The sequence below is a fragment of the Haplochromis burtoni genome, unplaced genomic scaffold, assembly GCF_018398535.1.
Source record: "Haplochromis burtoni strain Fernald_Lab_line unplaced genomic scaffold, NCSU_Asbu1 Contig_125, whole genome shotgun sequence".
Lineage (NCBI taxonomy): Eukaryota > Metazoa > Chordata > Actinopteri > Cichliformes > Cichlidae > Haplochromis > Haplochromis burtoni.
In genome coordinates this window covers 477,995-497,395 of record NW_024582486.1, presented here as the reverse complement: position 1 = coordinate 497,395, position 19,401 = coordinate 477,995, and the positions used below count along the sequence as shown (strand labels likewise).

The 19,401-nt window shown below is 40.3% G+C and overlaps 1 protein-coding gene across 2 annotated transcripts in view; it reads left to right on the top strand.

Moving 5' to 3' along the window:
* Positions 1-9,307: 9,307 nt before the first annotated feature.
* Positions 9,308-19,401, top strand: part of LOC102313568 (CBFA2/RUNX1 partner transcriptional co-repressor 2) — a 39,027-nt gene continuing 28,933 nt past the window's right edge. The window contains exon 1 of one of the 2 annotated variants that reach the window (XM_042223983.1): positions 9,308-9,569. In XM_042223983.1, coding sequence (XP_042079917.1) covers positions 9,542-9,569 — 28 coding nt within the window. In that variant the 5' untranslated portion in view covers positions 9,308-9,541. The remainder of the gene's footprint in view (positions 9,570-19,401) is intronic. The other variant, XM_005929738.3, reaches the window with a different exon arrangement.

Sequence of the window (19,401 nt, the reverse complement as noted above, 5' to 3'; positions counted from 1 at the left end):
CTTCTTGTTCAGCCCATCCGTTAATCAGCAATGTGAGGTTGAGCCACGCATAATTAAGTTTTTGATTCATTATTTATTTCGAGTGTATTTCAACACCCAGCCTCAGATCACAGAATATATATATATGTATATATATATATATATATATATATATATATATATATATATATATATATATATACATATATATATATAAGTTCTGCAATAAGGAAAACAAAATCGATATGCTTTCAAGGCCAGAAACGCATTTCTATTGAAGAGAGTTTATATCAGGAATGACACCCACTAAGCATCTTCGGCTTGAATTCTGCTGACAGAAAACAGTGGGTGTGATGTTACCATGAAGAAGCCTGCACGTTAATCAGAACAATTATATTTATTAGCTCTCATTCAAAATGGGTTTCAGGACAACAGGAACTGAAAGAGGCCATAATGCCCCTCAGTACCATGACACCGATGCCCTGTTGCAGCAGCTGAGGCATAGTTAAAGTTGGTCAGTAACCAAATAACCAAATAACCAGTAAATGTTGTTAAAACCAGACACGTGACCAGTAAGATGTTGTACAAAGCATGATTAGCCCAAAGCTCTTCTCCAGTAGGTACCAAATGAGTTGGCAGCGTGGTGTTTGAGCATGGCAAAGGATGAATCAATACTGGATACAGAGCAAGACCAAACGACCTCATCTCCCAGACTGGGAATTCCATGACAGTGAAGAAATGGGCTAAAAAAAATACATGAAAACTTTGTTGTTTGTGTTTGAAATTTTCTGCAGATAGAAGGTAGAATCGTGGTTTAGATTAGTAAACTGATTCCACCAGGGCTACTGCCAAAACTGCAACTCATGGTGTTTCAGTTAAAAACCCAAAACAATCCTGCGTATGCTGAAGATGAGTGCCAGTAAGTGGAATTTCAGTTCTTTTCAGTCCACAATTTTCATGTTTAAATTTCCAGTTCAAACTAAAATATTTTTCAGATTTATTTTATTTCCTTCCTCATTTCTTCAGTTCAAACTGTTTAGCAATGCTTTCCATTTCTTTTGTAATTTGCAGAAATCTACTCTGGCTGTCAGTTTTCTTTTTCATTTAGTAGTGAGTAGTAAATATTTAATGAAAAATGTGAAAAAAAATGCAATAACTATTTTGAACTATTTCCTAATATGCCATGATTTCAGGAGTAATAAGCCAAGCCGTTCAGTCTCGGTCTTGACAGAAACTCAACGTGGATAAGTACTGCACTGTTGTGGTGACTCAGCAGAGGTGCACTTAATTGTGCAGCATAGACATTAAGACCATGCAGGAGTCACTGAAACAAGCTGATGAAGCAGTCCTCATTTCCTATGCTCTGTTGCATCGGCAAGGTATCTGTCAGCCCTTCAGCTGTGTGTGTGGCAGCCTGTGTTGCATCTGCTTCACAGCAGGTGAAATAGCAAAGAAGTCCCAGCACTCAGGGTTGGAAAACACTCTTCTGGGTGGGCTGTTTAGAGGCAGTTGCTCCCTTAATGAAAACAAGTTTGGAGCTTTGACTGAAAATTCCTCTAAACCCACACAGATGCTCTAAATATTCTCATCTGTCAACAACATTTCTTTATAATTCTAAAGTAGCTAATCAACTCAAATATCAACGCTTACTTTATTCTAATCGGTTCATGTTTACTGTAGTGAATATTGATGTAACAACTTTATTTCTAACAACTTGTTTTTTAAGTCATAGACCATGGCTCAGCTTCACACTAAATATTCAACAGGGAATTTCAAAGCTTAGATTCAAATCTTTTGTCTCCCTCTAGTGATTAAATGGCTCTATTACCTCTACACTGGAAACCTAATCTGTTTAAATAACAAAGATTTCCCACATGTCCTATAGAGTACTTTTAAAAAAAATCTAGGAACAGCTTCTGATTGTTATGCCATGAGGTTTTCACTGTGATAGAAATAAGTAAACAGTAAAAACAGCTGAATTAAGAGAAAGTCTTGTTAAAGAAAACACATTTTGCAGTTATAAAGTATAGGCCATATGTATAAGGTTAAAATGCAATTACTGCGTCATTAACTGATATTAAACAAGCACAGCCTGTCCCAGGATTACCCTTTGATTATTTAGTTCATATCCAACCATATGTCTATTAGTATTCATGGATTTGTAGGCAATTAATGCCATATGGTACTCAAAGAGCAAAATAAATAAATACATTTAGATAATATAAACAAATATTGGACCAATCACAACTATCATTTGGACATTTCAGTTGCCCGGGGTGACACTTTAAAGTAAAGACAAAGGGTTTACTTGGAAATACTAAAGATACAACAATTATACTGTTTATGAACATACAAGATGGAGCTTGTTTTTATTGGCATCGTATCCATTAATATTATATAGATGTGATGGGGAACATAGTCTTGCAGTTAAAAATGTGGATTTTCAAATTTAAAGTGAAGTCAGATGATTCCTGTGTTTCCAAATAAGTCATACAAACTCAGCTATCACATCAACCCTGTTGTTTTCAGCAACAGCAAGCAACTGTTTTTTTAAAAAAAGACACAACTATGATGAAACCACTCTATAGCAAGTGTACAATGTGGCATTTAATTAATTAATGGTTAATGAACGAATGGATTTATTGGCCAGTTGCTATGATTTTGTGAGGTAGAAATAAGGTCCAGTATCGGAGCTTGTCTTAGCCAAGCGGCAGTGTCCTGTTCTGTTCAACCTATGAGCGCACAAAAGAACAGCACCTGTAGCTCACCTGTCAGAGTGTGTACCCCATGTAGAAAAGTCTGTCCTCAGCTCAGAGGCCTGGGTTTGGTTCTGTTCCAGCTCACGTGTGCAGGGTATGTAGGATTGTCATCCCAATCTTCCTGTTCTAGAAGGCGGAAAATCCCCAAAACAATAAACATGTCGCCTAAAGGAAATGGCTATTCAGTTTCTCCAGTAAGTATATTTTAAACCTGTTTTTCAACATCTAAAATTAGCACCCCATTCAAAATCACAGTGAATTACAGATCCACCTGCCTAACCAAACTAGTTGGTGCTGGCATTAGGTAAAAATTACCCACCTTTAAGCTCTTGTCTAAATAAAGCGTTGTTTCCTTGTTTGCATTTTTTGTTGTTGTTGTTTTTAAACAACCCAGGGTCCGTAAATGATATAGTCCACAAACAGCTGGGTACCCATCTTTTATACATAGCCAGTGTGGTTTGAGGTTCAGTTACCCTTGCTACATTTAACATAATTAATAAAACAAATGATTTATATGAAGTATATTGTCACCTTTTCTCATTCCACCCATGAACCTTATCCTCCTTTGTCCACACTTTTGTTTAGAAAAGGATACGTCCTTGTACTAATTAGCACATGTATAGAAGCACACATATAAATAGCACAGCAAAAATGAATGGGAGACTTCAACAACAGTGCTTGACTTAAGAAGTGGGTCTACATGGTGATGTTTAGCATTATGACAAGTGGTTGACCATCTGACCTCCAGTCTATGCATCTGTTGGTCTATTTGGGATGTGAGTGGCAGGTGGCCGGCCTCTCTTTCACAGTAGCACAGCTTAATATATTTGCAAAGCTTAGCTGAATGGAAGAGCAGGATTTGTAAGGATCTCTCACACACAAAAAACAAAACTGATTGGATTGTTTGGAGTGGATCTAGTCATATATAGTATTGAAATTGTGCACATTAAAGTAGTGACTTGTTTGCAAGTGTGCTTGCATTTACAGTAGTGTAGGATGACATCATATTTCACCATTGTCCTTGCAGGATTTAACCAATACTGAGCACCGTCAAATTACACTAGAGCTTAAGTCAGCAAGAAGTCAAGGACCTGAAATTAAATCTGTTTTCTGTTGTGTACAGGAAAAACAACCAAAACGGTGAATGATGATTTACACTAATAGAGTGCGTTGCATGAATGTATGTCATTGCTGATAAACCTAATAGCAGTTATATTGGGCTTGCATGTAAAAATCAAGAATGATCGAATAAAGGATATAAAACACAAGATTTTCATTTAAATATTAAAAAAAACCCTTATTTAAATGCTTAAAGTGACTATATGATACATTAAAAAAACAAAAACAATATTTCTTGGAAAAAATCAATAACATGAACAGGGATTTGAGCATTCTCCATTAACTTTATCTATGATGGCTGTATGTGTAGTTGACAATGTATTTAATTTTATCTTTGCTAACATAAATTTAAAAAAACAAAAACAAACTAATATATAAATATATATGACTAAATGTAAGTTGAATAAAAGTTTAACATGTTAATGATCTATAAACGTCATTTCTGTCTAGGTCAAGGCAGACTGGTTTTCTGCTATGCTGAAGACAACTAACATTACCCTATAGCACTTCTCAACAACATCAGACTGCTATTGCATCTCTTGTTGTTGTTTAAGTAATAAAACAATACAATACGTTTGAATAATAATGACAACAAACTACAAACACAATTTGTATATACAGAACACGTGAAAATTGCTAGATCATTATTTCTATCTATTTTTTTTTATATATTTCAATTTAACAATTGCTTAAAACACTAGAATATGTATTGTATTTATGTTAAATAAATGAAATCAAATTAAGAACTTAAAGCATTATTTCCACATAACTTATAACCTGTAAAGAGGGTACTCTGCCTCTCACCCAACGCCAGCTGGGACAGAATGCAGCCCCCTTCCCATGTCCACAGTTGGATAAACGGTTAAGAAAATGAATGGATAGATGTACACACACACTCAAGCAGACAAACAGACTACAACCCCCCAACTTATCATCTCTGCACCCTTAGTTCAGTCAGTCACATATATGCATATCTCAACTCCCCAAGGCCAGTGGACAGTTGGGGAGCCCTACTGATTAGTTTCAACGTCCCCCTGCATCCTTCTGCCTTCTCCTGCCGTCCTCCAAGCATCTTTGCTTCCCTCCCCTACTCTGCTAAGGGCAACAGCTCCAGAGGTCTACCATATGGACTAGTGTCTGAGCGGCTGACAGCCTGCCTCCCTGCAGCTTGCATGTGTGTGTGTTTTGTGTATGTGTTCATTTCAACCCTGTGCTGACTGTTTAGTCTGCCCCACCTGTTCCTCTGTAACAACAGACCAGACCTCTCATCAAGCCATCCATGACGGGCTGCTGGCTGGATAGATGGATGGATGGATGGATGGATGGATGGATGGATGGATGGATGGATGGATGGATAGAAATAAATAAGTGGTAAATGGCCTGTATTTATATAGCGCTTTACTAGTCCCTAAGGACCCCAAAGCGCTTTACATATCCAGTCATCCACCCATTCACACACACATTCACACACTCATTCACACAGATAGATAGATAGATATCCTATCCTATCCTAAGGACATCTATATAGATAGATGAGTGATGATTGTGGCATTTTCATCTAGCAGAGCAACTGGGAATTATGTTATTTTTAAGCACCTGAAAGTCATTGAAAATGTTCTTAAAATGAGCAAAACGAAGGAGAAAGATAAAAAAAATGGGGCAAAAGGCAGGAAAACAGATGGATAAGCTGAAGCAGACAGACAGATGAGGGGATAATAATAGATTAAAAATATGGAATAATTTATTCTTAAAAATGAATGACAGACTGTGCTGTGAACAGACAGCAGTAGACAGACATACCGCCCTGCTTCCCAAACACCCAAGGACACAGGATAACAATGAATGAATTTGGGGGTGATAATGAGAGGTCAAACAGAAGAATAAGTCTCAGGCTTGTACACCTGTGGCCCACCTTCTGCCATCTAAACAACCCAGCAACCACAATCACCGCAATATTTAGTTACTCTCATTAAAACCTCCTGAATAATGTAAAGGTATATATGGATGAGACATTCATGCGGAGGAGAGGAGACCACACTGAGGGTTAGACGGATCTACATAATAGGAATATATCTCTCTCCATCTGCTCGTGTGTTTATAATCTTCCCCTCCTCCTTCTTAATGCTGATCTATCTATTTGATACCCCCACCCCATTCCCCCAATCAGCTTCTCTAACATCATGGTCTATATAGAGCCTGCCTTATTTTGCGTACTGAATGCGGTGCATGTGTGTCTATGCAAATGCATGTCTGTTTGTCTTTATCTGTGTATTTCAGTGTCTGTATGAGTTGACACAAGCACTTTGTGGTCTCAGAGGAATTAACCAAGCGTCTGCCACCTGACCCCGTTGACTCTGACCATCCTGGGCTCAGCTGATACGCGTGCCTTGTGGCCCTGACATGTGGATGACAAAAAAGCATGAAGAGTGGGAGGAGGCCAAGGACAGAAGGACCGGCAGGCAATGAATGATTATGATGACTAGGGCCATCTTGCTTGCCTCTGCAGCCTCCCCTCCACACCCCAGTAGAAATCCTGGACTTGGCCCTGGCTCTGGCTTACACATGGACAAGTGATCTGGCTTGGGTCGGCGTGGGTGAAGTGTCACCACCAGGCAGGGTCTGGCCTGTCAGCTGTCAGGGATGACAGGAGGAGACTAGAGGAGGTGTGTAAATAATAGAGGAAAATTGGTAAAGGTAAATAATCGCAAAAAGAAAATAGCTGAGGAGGGTGGATCTGTAAAAAGAAAGCTGAGGGAACAGACAAAAAAAGGAGATAATTTTGGAGGAGCTGACTAAAACAATGGATGAAAGGGAACAGGTTTTGCGGAGGTGTCATATCTGCCAGGCCTTATGCAACCTACAGTGCTCACACAGATGGCACGACTGCTGAGAAAGTAGGGTAAACAGTACCAGCTAATGACTTGCCCCCTCTTGACTTTGTACAGTGAGCTGAGAAAGCACATTATTGGAAAAAAGGGGCAATCTCTCATGTGGATTAAGAATCTGTCAGGTCAACCACTGTACAGTGAAGAGTGAATAGGTAAATATGGGGGCTGGTGTAGTAATGGTCAAAGCTGGTTATAACTGAGCTCCACAGAGTTTGGAGAAGCCGTACCCAAAGGCTCGAGAATACAATGTCTCAACACTGAGAAGAAAAACACAAAAACCTCTAATCATTACCATGCCACAAAAATCAGATAAGAGCCAAATATCCTTGAGCAAAATATTAACCCCATGTTGCCCTCCAATGCATCCATCGGAGTGTGAATGCGAGTGAATGTTAGAAGCCCTAAAAACCTTAGATAAAGTGTTTGTGTGAATGGGCATGATTGGGTAAATGCACAAGTTGTATAAAGCGCTTTGAGTGCTCAGTGAGAGTAGAAAAGCACTATATAAGAACCAGTCCATTTACCATTCTCTTTATACTTAAAAATGAAAATGCTCATGCATTAGGTCGCATGGTAATATTAGTCCTACAGTTTAACAGGGCGGGGGTTTACATATTGCTAAAACCTTGTAACAGCTCCAAATACATTTGGCTAGTCATCCAGTCAGCTCATAGTTCAGGTCAGTGTATTTGCTGTGTAACAGTCTTGGTTTGATTAAAGAGGCTGTGACAAAGAGGCTGAAAGAGGTTCAAGGGGGAGCAATGGCCAGCTGTCACATTGAGGGACCACAATGGCCACTGAAAATCCTACCACCATCTAAGCCTGTTTCTTCATTGACTCCAGTCTCCCGCCAACTGACTACTCACTTCTTTGTTAACCTGTCACAGGGCTAGTTGACAAGATGAGTTAGGACATTGTTGTCACTGTCAAAGATATTGTTTAAACTTATACATTTAAAGGGTGACTCACTGAATTAGTACTAGATTAGATCACAGTGACTGATGGAGTTCCCTACTGAAATAATAACAGATGTACTACAATACAGGGGCATTACAGTATTTCAATGAAGCCTGTCTGAAGTAGTACTCCTAAGTAGTTAAGGTGTGCACACAAGTGGTTTACAATTTGGGGTGTTTATTTTAAGTTTACAACCGCTGTCCAACTTAAACAATGAGTTGACTCATATAAATAGATTTGAATTCAATTCAATTTTATTTATATAGTGCCAAATCACAACAACAGTCACCTCAAGGCGCTCTATATTGTACAGTAGATCGTACAATAATAGATTTTTTGCATGCTCATGCGTGCTTATTTTTTGCATACTTCTTATATTGTTCAGTGCTGTGTTTAACTGTATGTTTTCCACGCCTGTCAGGCATAAAACCAACCCTATTTACCGGAACTATAAATAGGCTTCTTATGTTATTATAAAGAAAGTTAAAACTGTGTTACTCTCCTATAAGTGTAACTTAACTATTGAAAAATGCTATCTGAATGTGAACAGTAAGTGCTCTAGTGAGTGGCAAATGCAACTCTTGTAAAATCTGAAGATTCTGAACAGTTTTATCTTAAATAATAAGGAATGTGTTGTGAATGTGTATTCTTTCATTGTTATGTTGCTTGTGAGAACAGCACAGTCAATAACACCTGACTTGCACAGACACTGACTGACACAGCATATTGGCTCATGTGTCCCCAAACTGTAACTCCCCCTGATCCCCTGCTTCTCATTAAAACGATTAGTGTCCCTTACCCCTTCTTTGCACATGAAGGGGGGAGGCACACAGCGCCGGTAGCTGATAGCTCTTCAAGTCTTCCATGGCAGGAGTAGTAGGTAATGACTCCTGCCTGCCACGGTGGACCTTAATTTGTCATTGTAGCACAGCAGCTGTGCAGCATGCTGCAGAGAGCAGGTGGCAGCCTGGCAGGAGTGGAGGATGGGGAAGGGGGGGCGGTTGCTGGAAGGGAGAAGAGGCGGAGGAGGTGGTGGTGTGGGGTGAACAGGAGCGTGTGGCATATGTGGATGGGTGCGGGAGGGGTGGATGGAGAGCTGATGGTGGCTGGGCTTGTATATGCGTGTCTCGGGGGTGGTACAGTTGACAGCCTTCTCAGCCAGCATCCAAATATTATGCTGGTAAAGAAAAAAATAACACGTGAGACTCTGGATGCAATCCAAAACAATTTGTGGCTTCGACTCAACAGATGACACACAAAATATTCAACTTTGTTTTAACTTGCGTGCAAGTTTATTGTTCAAAGTTCAACATTAATTCATCCCTAAAGGGTAAATATCCACCATAGTTCTCTCGTCTTTGCTCGTTTCAGTGACAATTTGTGAAAGCTTTCCGAGCGATAGATTTAGGCTATGAAAAACAAAATCAATACACCAACAAGTTGAGGTCGTAAACGACTTTGCTCAAGGCAATGGAAGTGTGTCTGCTGTGAGGATTATGCGAGCTGAACTGGTGTCCTATTGTTGCCGCTGGGAGTTAATCATTACTGTTTCCCTGCTGCAAACGAGCGTTATTGGCTTTCTGCTTAAATGCTTACAATTAGTACCGCCCACTCAGATATTCTCTGTTGCGTTTGAGAAAACATACCTGATGCCTGGCGTTGGACTGGATCGATTGTCTCCGGCACATCGTGCTTCATTGTTTCTTCATTATTCTTAAGTGTTTAGAAGGTGTTTGGTTTGGAGGAAGGTCTGCCAAAGAATAAGCGAGAGAAAGTGCTTGAAAAGAAGCGCCAACCAACATTCCGCCAAGAGCAAGAAAACTCATAAAGACGAAGGGCATGGTCGGAATGCCGAGTGCTTTAACTTGTAAGTGAACCTTTAATGTATTTATTCCATATTGAAATGCATCCTGTGTGACTATGCGATCTTTTATCTGATATAATGAATATTTACAGGTGTGTTCCTGATTTTTTTGCACCTGCGCTCTTATGCATACTGTTGAACAAATGGCCGGTATGTCCTATTCTCGCGTTACATAATTAAGAATCCAGGATCTCAGTTAAAGAGACGTCTTTGCCTCCTAATGAAAATAAAGCAGAACTTTATTTACTTAATATGTGAGGGAAAGAGTATTGTTATCAGAGTTTCTCTCAGAGGGGAGGCTGAGTCTTCGGAAAAACACCTTTTGAACGTGTTACTTCACATTACATCAAATCATTATGATGAGCAAACAAAAACTCGGTTATCCTTTTGTCTGGTAAGATCTTACGCTCATTACGATCCATTAAAGAGAGTGAATAAACTATGCATAACACATACTCTGTTGGATGCATTATCCCTTATATAGCCCCCACAACACGGCTATTATGCTCCCATTTGATTGAATAGCAGCTTGTGGTCTATGTGTCTTTTCAGTGGAGGATTTGGAGCCCTTAATCCACCAGACTAAGTTTTTTTCCTCTCTTTCCACCATCTGGAGTTTACAGCTTTTCAAGACAAAAACACCAGGCGGTGTGAAGCCAGGCTGGAACTCCTGCTTTATGCCAGGAGGAGTTTTTTTTCCTCTTTGTCTGTAGTTTCTTCCTGCTGTACTGCTGACACTGAGGGTCAATAGTACAGCCATGCAAGGCAGTTTGACTGTGGTGTGACTGGATCCCACTTATGTGTGCTGCTAAGTGTGGATTTGATGGGAATGGATGTGTTTAAACGCTGGATTTATAGCATCACTTAGTTGTTCAGTAGTCCACATGTGAGAACCACAATAAAGAGTCTGGCATCTTCTGTTGAAACAATTGTGACCAACATATGATGCAAGTGGGGTCAGCAGAGCCTGAAGGCTTGACTCTGGACATGTGTTTCCGTGACCCCCTGCGAGGACTCCATTTGGCCTCTTTCTCACCACAGAATAACAGATAATCAGATGACAAACACATCAACTTAATAAGATGCTGATGTTTTGGTGGTGAGAGTGGTAATGATGATGACAGAGTTACAACGGCCACCAGGGAGCAGCAGAGTGTGTACTGTAATGCAAAACTACATACATGATGGATGCTGGATTTGAAAGTGATTATTGTTTTGGAAAATTTGGTTCCACTCTTAAATCAGAAAGGATAAAATGTGGGTACTCTTCTGTTTTACCGTAATTGCTGTTTAGTTAGAGTAATTTGATGCTATGCAGAAAGCTAAAAAGCCCTCTGGGAAGGATGGATGTTCTAAGTTCACTGGGAAAAAATGTACTGAAGAGCATTTGTTTCAACATTGCTACACCATAGTTGATCATTTCCATTCTCTCTTGATTTAATTAACTCTACTTGAAAACATATGGATAATCTTCAACTCAGATTATTCTCCTCCTTCTCTTGTTCTCTTTGGGCTGGGGTACAGAGTCAGATTCCAATCCTCTGACATTAAAAAAGGAAATAAACGACAAAGGGGCCCTGCAGGTTTGAATTAGAGACTTTTAATTGGTTTTGGCTTGAGTGGGTTGTTAGCATTGCCAGACGTGGGCCCTTAGTGTTTTGCCATGTGGGAGAATTTCCCCATCCTGGAGGTAGAGAAAGGTGCCTGCAGAGCTTTCGAGTCACCCCTGCACTGTTTCTTGTTCGTGTAGACTGATAGCTTGCATGCAGTTGTGTCTGCATTATGTGTTATGTATCTTGTAATGTGTGAAAATATTTTTTTCCCAGTGTGTTATAAATGCTTGTAGCTTGTAAGGGTGTGTGTCATGCATGTGGTTGGCTGTGTTTTCATATAATGCATGTACTTGGGTGTGCGTGTGTGTTTTGTGTGTCAGGCTGTGAGCCCAGTATCCTTCTCACTCCCTCTGGTCTCTGCGTGGGTCTTTTCAACCAGCACTACCACCTGTTAGTGTTTTACTCAGGCCCCAAGGCTACAATGACTGCAGAACCTTGCAGATTTGCTCATCAAGCCCATCAGATCGACTCCATTGCCTTAAATCTGGCTCCCATTTCCTATCACAGGGCCGTTCTGAGCTGGATTGCTTGCAGTTCAGCTGAGTCAAGACTGTGGACAATTAAACAAGTTTGAGTTTAGTTGAGATTGATTAATTACTTGTCAGCGACAACATTTTATTCAGCATGTTCCACTGCTGGATCACACTGGAGTGTTTGCTAAGTGTGGTTTTAGTGGTTAAAGAGATGTTTAAAGTCTGGATTTATCGGGTTACTTTGTAGCCCGATTTGGCAAATGTGTCATACACAGCAAAGATTCTGGCACCATCTGTCTGAGTAATAATCTGAAAAGACAATTTGAATAGACTTTAATTGCAAGTGCCATATATCTAGTGCTAATCGTCATTTACAGTGAAAATTGTAGTCAAAGATGGAAATGAACTCTGACTGTAATAAACAGAATTTACTCCCTTCTTACAGGAAATGAAAATATATCATCTCTGCAGCCTAAACCGCTGCAAACTGCATCATCAGTCCATTTAAACAGATGGGATTTGTCATGTTTTATGTTTCGTGAGACCTCTGAGCTTTTCCGTCCCATTGTCTGTTTCCAATTCAATCCTCTGTGATCCCATGTCTATTACTTCAGACAGTGTGGCAACCTGAAGCAAAGGTTTGAAAAAAAAGGGGGGGAAAGACAGAAGTGACCTAACAGTTAAAGGAACAAAACAGTGAGAGAATGGGAGTAGAAAGAGATTAACTGTCAGGGAGAATGTGAGGCTAATTGAAGCCAGTTTTGCACAGCTGTTTCTTGTTGCTGTGCGGTACTGCACAGAGCGGCTGAGACAATAGGATCCAGATGTGATCTTGCACTGAGGATCACCCGGCAATAACAATCCTCAGAAATAGAAGGCGTACAGGAGACGGGGGATATTAAGAGTGTCCGTGCTCGTCTACTCTTTTAACAAAACATCACTTCTCCACCTTTGAAAGATAACCCAGCTGTGCCTTTCAGTCTTGATTGCAGGTCTCAGCTTGGTTTCTGAGTGTTGTTAATACTCTCATTTTGTTATACTGCCAACCACCGCCATGACCTCTGTACTCAGGTGTCACTGGTAGCGTAAACATCGCTTTGACACATTTGACTATTCCAAAAAGGCGGCTTGCAGGATTTGAGAGTGGTTTTGCATACTTGTCATATGGCTTTTGAAGGACTCGGCCAAAAGGGACTAAAGCCTCTTTCCCTTTTGTGTGTTCATCTGTTAACAGTCTTTCCTTTAAATTGTCGTGTTAAAAAAAAAAACTCAACAAAAAAACCAAGCATCCTTTATCATTTTTGAGGAAGAAATGCAAGTCCTGCGGTTGTGCGCAGGCATTTATTTGTTTGTCGACTTTAAGTGGAGGGACACTGGCTAGGAACAAAAGTGTCCAGTCACTTCAGAGCAATTTGGCCGAGAAAAAAAAGAAAAAGCAAGTGAAAGAAATGGATTACCACATTATGCTTTCTTAATGCCTGTCTCTCTGTTCCCACTTCTCATGCCTTTCACCCCCTTCCATCATTTCCCACTTGGCTCAGACAAAGAGGAGTTAGCATTGGTTACCCTTTTCTCCACGCCTCCTTTCTCACCCCCTGTTTCTGTCTCATGTTTCTCTCTCCTTCCATCCATCCTTTCTTTGTTCCCTCTCTTCCCTCCCTATGTTTCTGTCCCCTTTTCCTCTATTTATTTGACCTTTTTTCCCCTCTTTCCATCCGCACTCATCTGTCTGGTCTACTGTGTTGAGTCCAGCTAAACACAGCTGCAGCTTGCCTGTCACTGGCCAGAAGAAAGCTGACATCCAGCTGTGTATGAGTTATTATTGAAGACTCATGTGAGAAAACACAGTGCAGGGTCTGACAAGATGAAAAAGCAATATCGCAGCTTTAAAACCAATCTCCTTTCCCCCTGTTGAATTTGTCACTTCTGAAACATTTTTTAACATAAATAAATTCCTTAAGTCTTGTTTTGTTTGTTTGTATATTCAAGTAATACATCAAAATAATCATTAATTGTCAGCTGTAACATGTGTAGTGTTTATGGTAAGCATGTGCAACAAGCACAGCTTGTGTCTGACCCAGTATATCACTTCTTCCCATGACAAATAGTTGAATGGAGATGATGTAAAGCCTTGGCCCGATATTCTTTTCATATTTGACGCACACACACGCATGCAGTGAATGCAACACTGAATGTGTGATTTTTGCCAAAGTCAATATAACTCTCAAGCTGTTCTTTTCCTCTGTGAATTTTATGAATTTTGTCAAGTTCACGTCATGTGTCCTCACTCTGATTCCTTGCCTGCTAATCGTAGACACATACACAAGCTTGCATTGTAGACTGCCTGTGCTTGCTCTCAACATGTTCTCGGTGCAACTGTTTATTATCTTGTCCTCAGCTGGTGTCTCTGCTTATTGTCTTTGCTTGTTTGTCCCAGCAGAGTACTGTAGCAAGATGTCATACCCGCAGTGAGTATGCAAAGCAACGGCAAAGCAGGTGATGCCACAGTCCCCTATTGTTCGCCGGGATATTTAGGGGACTTGGCTCACAAGATTAAGCATGACGGTTGGGAAAGCAGGAGGAGGTTTGGCTTTGTTTGTTATATCTTTAAAAGAAAAAGAATCACACCGAGCAAAACTGTAAATACTACCGTCATTCTATTAGTCTTCAGCAGACACATCTGAAAATTATACTGCAACATTGACAAGTCCAAACATCCCTGAGGCTTAACCTAGGGAAATGCCAACACATGCCCCTGAATGTGTGCGTGGGTGTGTGTTAGCAAAGCCAGCCGTTATCTTCCCTCAGCTTTAATTGAGCCCTTCAGAAATCCCAAACACTATTACGCACACACAAACACACACTGAAAGTAAAGCCTGGAGGCTCTATCTCAGCCAGGCCAGGTGTTCCCGGCTCCACTGCCAGATGAACCACCTGCAGATCACAGGTGTGGCCATCGCCAGGGAAGAGAACAACACAGCTGCTCCTGCAGCCTCGGGGAGAGAAAGAGAGATATAAGGTTCATAGAGAATGACCTGCTGGTAGCAGGGAACTTCACACATCAGGTACAAAAACAGTCTAAAGTAACATTGAATCATAGGTGTTGTTGTCATCATATTCCTTATAGAAAAAAACAACTGTTCAGCTCAGCTCACGGCAGTGTGCATTTAACTGAATTAGTGATAGCACTGGCGTGTGGGACTACTATACTGAAAACAGAGTGATAGTCATGCTATTTCTAGAGCTCAGTGAAATTGAGAGAAGGTTGCTAAAACTAAACCTTTGGACATTTTAATTCATCAAAAGAAAATCTTCTGTTATGACAGGTTTTTTTTGTGTATTAATGAGCAGAGAAGATGAACGGTTTGGAGATTCAAGTTTGTCATCTTGAAGTGACGTCCTTTGCAAAGAAATAATTCCGTATTATATAAATTATGAATTTCAGATGTGGAAAAAACAAAACTTTTCTGTTATTCGTTCCCTGCTTTAAACAAAACTGCCACTAAAGTATATCCTGTTGTCCTTAAAGGAATGTGCAGAATGTAGTTACTCACTGTATATGTTACATCTGTGTGTGGGCTTGTCCAAGTTTTAGCAAGCACGCACTCTTTTAACACAAAACGTCTCCCAAACATGGAGTTGTTTATGAGAGCTATTCATGTTTATGTGCCGACAATTGGGTGAGGCTGGCAACGCAGAGCAACTTCTGATCTGCGGTATCATTTTCCAATTAGCAAAATTGCTGCATTTAAAGATTTAACTATAAGCGCCATAGATGGATATCCCCGACAGGGAATCTGCTACATAAGTTAAACAAGAGAGCAGCTGGAGAGACTTTGAAAAGTGTGTGGTTGTTGAATATCGTTTAAGCGGCGTTATTGGTGAGAAGGGTTTGGCGTCTGGCTATGCACTTGGCTTTGCTGTGTGGAAACTTTAGGAAGATGCAGCCAAGCGAGCGTGTGACCCGCCGCTCATAAATTTCAAGCACACATGCAGCCACTCTCTCACTCTCCCTCATACCAACACACAAGCGCTTTCTCACTTACTTTCCCTCTTGCTCATAAACACACACTTATGCGTGAATCTCCCACTTCTTACACTTTCTCGTCTCTGTTCGTCTCCATCTTGTTTTGCTCTCTTAAACACACTTGTCGCACCCAAAGAGCAGCTTTGTGTCTCCCCTCCGTGCGTGGAGTGTAATAGGAGATGTGATGGTTTTCCGTGGGTGAGCAGGCGGGTCAGGCCTTACTTAAACTAATGGCTCCCAGCAGTGTTGAATAGCCAGACACAGTGGAGCCGAGGCCTGAGGTTTTGGAATGCCACTGCCGGCTCAATGCCTGCCTTTCATCGGCACTGAGTGAAGGAGAGAAAGAGAGCGAGTTAGAGAAAGGAAAAAAATAAAAGAAAGCGGGGGGAGAAGAGGAGGGGAAAGAAGAAAATACGGGGCTCATTTGTTATGGGTGATATGAGGATGACTGAAAAGGAGGGCACAATAGTCTTTGAATGGAAGGACAGAGTGGGGTGAGGGCAGGTCCGTAGACCGGGGGAAGAGGTGAAGGGAGAGGCGTGTTTGAGCTTGTGGGATGTCAGGAGGGGGTAAAGTACCAGTCGCTAGTTGTTTTGTGTAAGAGCAACGTGGGACCCCTCCTGACCAGTCACCCGTTTGTTCTTAATGTCTTGATGGATGAGCTTTGAACAAGTCTTGAGGGAGTCGGTATAGCCTTGTTCAAACTAATGCAGATAATTTAAACATTTCTCTTTTGCCTTTCATCCCAACTGTGTGACCATAACTGACCGACAAATACATCCCGTTGGAAATTCCCTAAAAACTCAATACATTTGAAATGCAGACAATGTGTATGTCATATTTCATATGTTCAGACTGATTTGTTCCTATATTAGGCTGTAAATGCACTCAGCATTTCACTCTTTACCACTTTAAACAATGCAGCATTTTTTAAAAGTTCACATTTTGTGGTTGTTCTCCTTCTTTATCAGGCAAAAAAAGTCTGTAAAACTGTATCTGTGATGTAAGGAGCTAGGAAAGAAAAGCTGCTGGACTCTAAGACTGGACTTAAAGTAGTCCAGTTGCTTTTCTTTCCAAGCTCCTTGGACAGACACCTCTTACACAGACGTACTGTATCTGTGCTTTGCATGTCTGCACATGATGCATCAGATAATTCGCTAAAGGGGTTCCCCTTTGTGCTGAAATATGACAGAGAGGGAGTTCTTGAGCAAGTTTCAGTAATGCCATGAGTTGGGAGTGAAAATCTGTTGGTACGGGAAGTTTTGAAGGGAACAGCTCTGTACGCAAACGCATCTGCAGCTCAGTCTAACTGAGCCATCTGTGTGCATAGCTTTTTTTTGCAAGAGAGCCAGAGAGCATGCATGTGCCTTCCTTTCAGTGTGAGTTCAATTTAGTGTTAAATTTGAGCATTTACAGTTAGGAAAGACTTCCTGCTAGCACTACCCAAAATTTAAGTCAATAGAATTATAAAACTGTCTCGTAGTAAAGTATTTATTAAGTCATGTTTGACGTTTTAGGTGGTAATGATTAAAGCATGATAAAGAAACACATCACTTACACCTTCTTTTCTGAGGTTTAAGGGCCATACAATACTGCTGCGCAAATCAGACTATGTAATTTCTGGACAAATTGCAGTCAGACTGTTGCTTGGCCACAGGTGGCCCCAATAAAATGGTCAAGCTTAGATAACTGATTCACAAACAGTCGGGGACACCAACAGAAGGATAGATAAGTTTAGATAGGTTGGAAATGTGTACAGATTAGCCATTTGTTCAATTTTCTGAGAAGGAGACAAGGGACATATGGTAATATTCAAATGAATCAGTTCATCAACTGTCAATAGCTTGCACCTCAGCAGTTGGCTACTATGGGGATGGCATGTGTCTGTGTAACCAGAGAGGTCTGTGTAAAATTTCTCTCAGCTCTGCTGTTCAAGAAAAAGCTTATAAATTCAGAACCACAAGTTGTATCAACATGATTTAAAAAACCATAAGAATCACAAGAAGTTGCTGTTTTTTGTGTTCCTAGTCTTAAAAATGTGGTAAGGGAAGTAAAATGGAAAAATAAAAAGCAGCTTGTTTATGCTTTTCCCCTAAACTCCTTGACTGAATCATAATGGGAGTCAATTTGGCATTTACATAGCCCTTCTCTTACTCAAATACATCTAAATCAAAGAGTGTACATGCGTTAGCTTGGAGGAATGCATTGTTTGAAAGAAGATAAATTTCCCTATGATCTGGTGTAAAAATGATGCTTGTAAAGTGATAATTGTGGGTTTATTAGTAGATTGAAGACACATTTTTCATTAAAAATGAGTCCTTTTTAGTCTTCTAATTCACTTGAACAGGGAAGGATTTGAGGGATTTTGTGGAAATTTTCAGTTATTTGAAACTCAAAACATCAAGAAAGCCAAAAAACATCATCTCACTGCAGGGTGAGTCAGTTTGGTGTGTGAATGACCTTTCTGTGACAAACAAGGAAGAGATCAGCTTAACATAAACTGGCACTCTTTGCTTTGCAACCTTTGCACTTTGCACTTTTCGGGTGGCATCAGTTGTTAATTTTTGGTGAAAAAGTGTGTAATTATCATTCATCAACATTGCTTACAAGACACAGCTTTTAGATTGTGAACTTCCGTTTAACTAATAATGGAAGAAAATAATGACTTCAGTGTTTTATTCAGTTTCCATAAAAATTAAGGACATTAAAACAGAAGTAAGAGTTTGTGTTTGGAAGATTCTGGGAATCTTACCATCCTCCAATACTTTCCCACTGTCAATAACCAACACATACGGTAAAAAGGAGCTTTGCACTGTCTGTTTTTTGTTTGCATGACCTATTGTTTATCTGATCCCAAAGACAGAGAGAAAATAGCCCTCACTTTACCCTTGATTACTACCGAGAAGCATCTTATTTGATCTCTATTTTTTGCCTCTATCTGTATTTTTTTCTTTTTTTTATTACAGTAAATGGTCCATCAGATAGCAGTAGACCTTAGATAAATGTGGTGTAGACAATGTAATGGAAAATGCATTCTTTCAAGATCAGACAGGGAAATCTATGGCTGTGTCAAATTAGCCAACATCAGGATTCTGAACAGTGATCAGATGGAGGTATAGAGGGAAAGGAAACCGAGGGGGGCTGGTCCATGCTGGTAAGATGCGTAAAGAGAAGAGGGGTAGCAATGATGAGATTTAGCGGGAAAAATAGCAACAATATGGAAAATTACCCATAATTCTTATCAGCTAGCCTGGCAACTACCTCCTTTCTTTGCTGGCCTGACTAGCCTGATTTACAAAAAGAGACATTTGAGTATGCCCGCACGAACTAACCGAGATCCACAGAGCAAGAGGAACTGTTTTTACATGATTTTAGGATAATGTCTAGTGAATTAGGTTACATGATTGCTGCCCTTTTCATGTTTCTGACATGAACACAGCAGGAGATGGTCAAATGGCATGTCACTGTGGGAAATAATCTATTTGGTTTAGGTGAGGCTTCTGCCTGGGTAGAGGTTGAAGCAGGCAAGTACAACAGACTGGAGTACTGAGAGGTTAAAGGAGGTTAATGTAAGATATGACTGTGCCAGACTTTTGCATTTTCATATACACCTCACTGAAGCAGTGTTTAAGAAAGTTCAGGTCTGAGGTACATACGTAAAAATTACAAAATCTATATCTGCTAGGAAACTGATGGTGGAAATATTAAACATTTAGTGGGAT